At 38.2% G+C, this 6,932-nt stretch overlaps 1 protein-coding gene across 2 annotated transcripts in view; it reads left to right on the forward strand.

The window, feature by feature from the left end:
* Positions 1 to 3,021, forward strand: part of RPAP2 (RNA polymerase II associated protein 2) — a 72,262-nt gene extending 69,241 nt beyond the window's left edge. For both annotated transcript variants that reach the window (XR_013999335.1, XM_081144443.1), the window contains exons 12-13: positions 464 to 613; positions 2,746 to 3,021. Coding sequence is in view for 1 of the 2 variants with exons in the window: in XM_081144443.1 (XP_081000569.1) it covers positions 464 to 605 (142 nt within the window). In the remaining variant the exon portion in view is untranslated. The remainder of the gene's footprint in view (positions 1 to 463; positions 614 to 2,745) is intronic.
* Positions 3,022 to 6,932: the final 3,911 nt, after the last annotated feature.

Raw genomic sequence — 6,932 nt, forward strand, 5'->3', positions numbered from 1 at the left:
ATAGGAGAAAAAAACAGTGTGTTCCTTATAAAGTTTGTATTAAGTGGCTTATAAGGTGTAATTCATCTCTAGTGTTTTAAAAGGTAATTTTTATTTATTGTCTTTTCTCAGGTGACATAATCCAAACATTCATTTGCTTTTAAATTTATGCTTTTAAAGCAATTCTCAGCTCTAAGTTTCTCTCTACAACCTCCTTTCCCCAAGTAGAAAGACTTCATTTTCTTTTCTGAGCGGAATTTTGGTAGTTTTTGCTGGCATGATGAACATGTTATAGATTCAGAATTTTAGGTTTCTTTCTATACTTAATATGTTTGGTCTTTCCATTTTTTCCTGAGATTGCTCTTCTGCTTTTATTAGTAAAGTATCTCTCTGCCATGACAAAAACTCTCCACCCTGTTGAAGACGAAGCCCCCTATTCCTTCCCATTTCGTGGATATGTATTTAATATTTTTGGTTGTTTCAGGCTGACCCCAATTCTTGGCATTCAGAAGCATTCTCAGGAAAATCTGGTGTTTACACAGTTTATGGCCACCCTGCTTGAAGAATTACAATTAAAGAATGAAGACCTTGAAAATTTAACCATCATATTTAGAACCAGCTGTTAAACAGAGTGGTGAGTTGAATTGTGTTTTACTTTTGTTTGCTTTTCATTTGTTGCCTGTTTGGATTCTTCTTTTATTTTGTCAAATTTTAAAAACCAAGTACAAGCCCTGGCTGCATAGTTCAGTTGGTGAGAGTGTCGTCCTGATAGGCCAAGATTGCTGGTTCAATCCCGGGTCAGGACACATACAAGAATCAGCCAATGAATGTGAAAATAAGTGGAACAACAAATCGATGTTTCTCTCTCTCTCTCTCTGCCCCTCCCTCCCTTGTTCTTCCTTCCTCTCTCCCTCTAAAAAAAAAAAATCAATAAAAAATAAAAATCAAGTACAGACCTCAAGATGCCCTCAGCTGCCCCCTCACTTCCTGTCCACTCTTGTGGCTTTGTGCCCATCCTTGTTGTTATTCCTCCTGCATAGGCTTACCACAGTTAGTTCTGTTTCTTGCAATGCCCAGTCACCTTTGTACTCAAACTTAGACCATCCTCCACGTCCCATCTGATACGTTTCTTCCCAGGAAGTAGCAGCTAACTTGAGCCCACCCACTGCAGGGACCCATTGAGAACATCCTCACCCCACTTCTCTCTCCCAGGAGATCACACCAACCCAGCCAGTACCCTGGTCTCATGTGCAGATCAGCAGGTGAATTTACAAGCTGGCTTTGTTGAATCCTGACTCTATTCCTAGATGCATAGCCCTCCCCTACTATCCCAAGTTCTTCCCTCTGTCAGAACTGCCCATCAGAATGTACCCTCCCTCATCCTATTTTAATCATAACTCTACATCTTTTCTTCTCCTTGTTTCTCACTTCACGTACTCTCAAGTGCTCAGATAGTTGTGGTTTTTTATTTTTATTAAAGTTTAGTTGATATACAATACTATATTAGTTTCAGGTGTACCACAATGATTCAACATTTATATACCTTATGATGTAATCACCACACTATGTCTAGTAACCATCAGTCACCATGCCAAGTTACTACAATATTATGACTATATTCCGTATGCTGTGCACTACATATCTGTGGCTCATTTATTTTATAACTGGAAGTTTGTACCTCTTATTTCCCTTCACCTTTTGTTTTGTTTTGTTTTTTTACCAGTTCCCTTGCCTTCTCCCCTCTGGCAAATGAGTTTATTTTCCATTTTTATGAGTCTGTTTATTTTGTTTGTTCCTTTGTTTTGTTTTTAGATTCCACATATAAGGGAAATCATATGGTCTTCCTCTGACTTTTTTCACTTGGCACTGTCCTCTCTGGGTCCATCTATGTTGTCACAAATGGCAAGATTTCATTCTTTTTTGTGGCTGAGTAATATTCCATTGTGTATGTGCCACATCCTCTTTATCCATTTATCAGTGGACACCTAGGTTGCTTCCGTGGCTATTGCAAATGATGCTGTAGTGAACATAAGGGTGATTATGGCTCTCTCCATAGTACACCTCACAACTTGGCATGTGGCTTCCCGCAGAGAGAGCAAGTGAGACAATACCCAAGATGGAGCCATACTTTTTTTGTAACTAATCTCAGAAGTGACACCCCATCACTTTTGCTGTATCCTATGACTAGTTAGAAACTAATCACTAGATCTAGCACACACTTAAGGTGAGAGGATTATATAAGGGCATGAAACCTAGAAGCAAGGATCATTGAGGCCCATCTAAGCAGCTATCTACTATAGGTGGCAAATTGCTCAGCAGTTCCTAGCTTTATACAGGGTGGGGCAAAAGTAGGTTTACAGTTGTTCATATGGAAAATACAAGAATACAAGAATAAACTGTTTTGCATACTCACAACTGCAAACCTACTTTTGCCCCACCCTGTAGACAGCATATCACACTGTCCAAGTGAGAGTCTTGAACTTCACATTAATTCAGGGCACCCCGAACCAATCCACATGGCAACAGGTGTGCTATAAGCTAACCCATTTGTTCTGGGAAGGGATGGAGGCAGAGGAGGATTTTCTTACTGACCTAAACCCATCAAAGCCTACCCCTTAAGCTTAACATAAACTTGGGTCTATTCCACTCAAACCATTATTGCTACATAACAAGGAAAAATGGAATATATGTTGGGAAAAGAACAGTGTTTCTAAAAGCTGGTAAAATATTAGGTGTTTTATTCAGACTATCCTTTTTGCTTCACAGGTGTAATCCATGAAGACTAAACAGAAAATGAACTTCTGTACACCATTTCTGGAAATGTAGACACAATAATGGTCTGGTGGTGACTGACAACTAGCTTTGTTCTGAGGAAAACCTCTTCCTTCTTAGACTTCACCCCCCCTGCCTCCCAGTCCCTACCTGTACAGAGTGACTTCCCAGGTAGAGGACAGCCATTATTCCAACAAGGTAACCAAGGCCTTACATCCCTGGCTATAGGACGTAGTATTTTTATTTGAAAATAAAAGCTGAAGTCGTAAATGAGTATTCAAGAAAATATAATGACCTTTTATTTTTTCTGGATGATTCCAGCCATCACATCACTTGACAAAAAAATTAAGAAAAGTCCTATTTTCGCCTCACAGTCTAAACTCTAGATTCCAAAGAACAGTAAAGAGGTTAATAAATGCAATAGAAGATAAAGCCCTTTGGAAGTCTTGTCATTATTCTTTTAAAGAAGCTGACTGTGGTGTAATGTGGTTAACCTTACAAGTCCAAAACAGGAGTATCCCAGAACCTTCTGAACACAAGGACATTTTTTTAAAAGGGGGTGGGGTGGATCTGTAGTTTGTTTTCAAGAGAGGCAATCTCTAGAATTTACACTGCTTTTTCAAAATGTATATGGAAGCATGCGATTTAGCAGGGCCGCCATGGTACTTAAGGGGGCCTCTGACAATTTGGGCAGCTTTACTAGAGGGACAAGAAACAAAACAAAATCAGATCTATCCTCTGGGACACTGGAAGAAATGCCAGCTACTAAAAGCCCGGCCATGGAAAGAGGCCACAAAATAGCCAGGTACAGTGGGGGCTCAATGAACAGGAATCCACAAGCTCTGCAAGGTCACAGGCTACAATATCAATATACAAAAATCAATTGTGTTTTGTATACTAGCAACGAAAAATCTAAAAGTAAAATTAAGGAAACAGTTCCAGGCTTGCTCTCCCTACCAGGAACATGCCCACGCTTTTCTCTTCCCCCTCTTCTTCCCTCATAGGTAGGCATCTCCTAAACTCTAAGGGACCCCACGAGATGTGCAAACTGGGCAGCAATGGGTAGCGGCGGCTCATCTCAGGCTAACCCCCTGAACCTGTCCCCAAGGCCTATTTTCTCTTACTCTCCAGTGAGGTAGTAACATTCCCACCTTGGCTCCCTTTCCCATAACATTTCTAGAGAGGCAAAGCAGCCCAGCTTGGGCTCTCCTGTTGCTGATTCTATCCTAGGCCCTTCCTTGTTTCACTGTCCCCAGCTTTAATAAATGTACTGTCAAAAAACAACAACAGAATTCCATCCACAATATTACCAAAAGAATTAAATTTTTAAGAATAAATTTAACAAAAGTAGTATAAGACTTGTACAATGGAAACTATAAACATTCAGAGAAATTAAAGGTATAAATAGAAATTCCATGTTCATGAATTAGAAGATTCGATATTAAGATGGCAATTGTCTCCAAATTGATCTAAAGATCAATGCAAACCCTGTCACAACCCCAGCAGGCTTTTTTGAAAAGCTGGCAAGCTGATCCTAAAATTTCTAGGGAAATGCCAAGGATGCATAATAGCCAAAAACAATTCTAAAAATGAGGAACACTTCCCGACTTCAAAACTTACTACAAAGCTACAACCACCAAGACAGTGTGGTATTGATATAAAGGTAGACATAAAGATCAGTGGAACAGAATTTGAGAGTCTAGGAGTAAGCCCTCATATTTATGGTCAATTGATTTTCAACTAAGGTGCCAAGGCATTTCCATGGAGAAAGGATCATCTTTTCAACAAATGGTACTAGGACATCTAGATATCAGATGCAAAAAAAGATTTAGACCCCTTACCTCCTACAATATGCAAAAATAAATTCAAAATAAATCAGAGACCTAAATATAAGAACTGAAGTTAAAACATTTAGGAGAGAGTTCTTAGATAAGAACCCCAAAATACAATCCATAAAGGAAAATATTAATAAGTTGGACTTTATAAAAATTTAAAATTCCACTTCAAAAAAACATTAAAATAAATTGATAAACCACAGACTGAGAAAATATTTTAAACCATATTTTATAAAGGATATATCCAGAGTATATAAAGAATTCTTAAAGCTTAAATATGAGACAACTCAATTTTAAAATGGGCAAATATTTGAATAGATGTTTCAGCAAAGAAGATATACAAATGGCTTAGCATATATAAAGATCCTCACCATCACTAGTCACTAGGGAAATGCAAATTAAAACCAAAATTAGATACCTTTTCACATCCACTAAGATGAATATAATAAAAAAGACAAACGGTGAGATGTAGAGAAACTGGAGCCTTAATACATTGCTGGTGGGAATATAAAATAGTGCAGCCACTTTGGAAAACAGGTTTGAGGTTTCCTAAGTTAAATATAAGTTTACCATATGACCCAGAAATTTTACTTGGTGTTCCAACTCAAAAGAAATGAAAACATGTTCACAAAGACGTATCAGCAAATGTTCATAGCAGCATTGTTCATGTTAGGGAAACAACCCAAATGACCATCAGCCGGTACATGGATAAACAAAAAATCCATTCAGTGGAGTACTGATACATACTATAACACAGATAAACCTCAGAAACATGCTAAGTAAAATAAAGCTGACACAGTAAACCAGGTAAGGTATGATTCCATTTTATAAAATATCAGAAAAGGAAAATATAACACATACTAGATTGGTAACTGCAGGGGCAGGAACAGGGATTGTCTGCAAATGGGTTGATGAAGTGTTCTAAAACTAAATTGTGATTTTTGTACAACTTTGTAAACTTTAAAAATAACTGCTTTGGCCCTGGCTGCTGTGGCTCAGTTGGTTGGGCATCGTCCCTTGTACCAAAAGGTTGCGGGTTAGATTCCCAGTAGGGCACATGCCTGGGTTGTGGGCTTGATCCCCAATAAGGGGTGTGAAGGAGGCAGCCAATTGATGTTTCTCTCTCTCCCTCTCCCACTCTCTCCAAAAAGTCAGTGATAAATAACTGCTTTGTGCACTTAAAACAGATGAATTTTATGTATGTAAATTGTCTTCATAAAGGTGTTAAAAATTGTAGATGTCCATACTACCCAAAATAATCTACAGGTTCAATATATTTGCTGTCAAAATTCCAATGCCATTTTTCACAGAAATAGAATAAACAATTCTAAAATTTGTATGGAACCACAAAAGACCCCAAATAACCAAAACAATCTTAAGGAAGAAGAACAAAGCTGGATGCTTCATGCTCCCTGATTTAAAACTATATTAAAGCTATAATAATCAAAACAGATTGGTATTGGCATAAAAACAGACACACAGGTCAATGGAACAGGATACAGAGCCCGGAAGTAGACCCACACATATATGGTCAATTAATTTATAACAAAGGAGCCAGAATATACAATGGGGAAAGGATAGTCTCTTCAATGAGCGGCATTGAGAAAACTGGGCAGCCACATACACAGAGATGAAACTGGAGCTCTATCTTCAATCATATAACACAACAATTAAAATGCATTAAATATAAGACATGAAACCATAAAACTTCATCAAACTAAAAAACTTCTGCACAGCAAAGGAAACCAACAACATAAAAAGGCAACTATGAAGTAGGAAAAGATATTTGCAAATCATATCAAATAAGGGGTTAATATCCAAAATACATAAAGAAATCACACAAGTCAATAGCTAAAAGAGCAATCTGAGTAAAAAACTGAGCAGAGAATCTAAATAGACATTTTTCCAAAGAAGACATACAAATAGCCAGCAAGCACATGTAAAAATGCTCAGCATTGCTAATCAGGGAAATGCAAATCAAAACCACAATGAGATATCACCTCACAATTGTTAGAATGGCTACTGTCAGAAAGACAAGAAATAAGTGTTGGAGAGGATGTGGAGAAAAGGGAACCCTTGTGGGAATATAAGCTGGGAAGGCCACTATGGAAAACAGTATGGCGGCTCCTCAAAAAAATTAAAAATAGAACCACCGTATGGTCCTACAATTCCACTTCTGGACAGTTATCCAAAGGAAACAAAAACACTGACTTGAAAGGAGGCACTCCCGTGTTCGTTGCAGCAGCATTTACAATGGCCCAGATACGGAAACGTCCTGAGTGTCCATCAATGGATGAGTGGATAAAGAATACGATAGAGCCCAGCTGGGCGTGGCTCAGCAGTTGA

Source organism: Miniopterus schreibersii (genome assembly GCF_964146895.1).
Source record: "Miniopterus schreibersii genome assembly, chromosome: 8".
NCBI classification, from domain to species: Eukaryota; Metazoa; Chordata; class Mammalia; order Chiroptera; family Miniopteridae; genus Miniopterus; species Miniopterus schreibersii.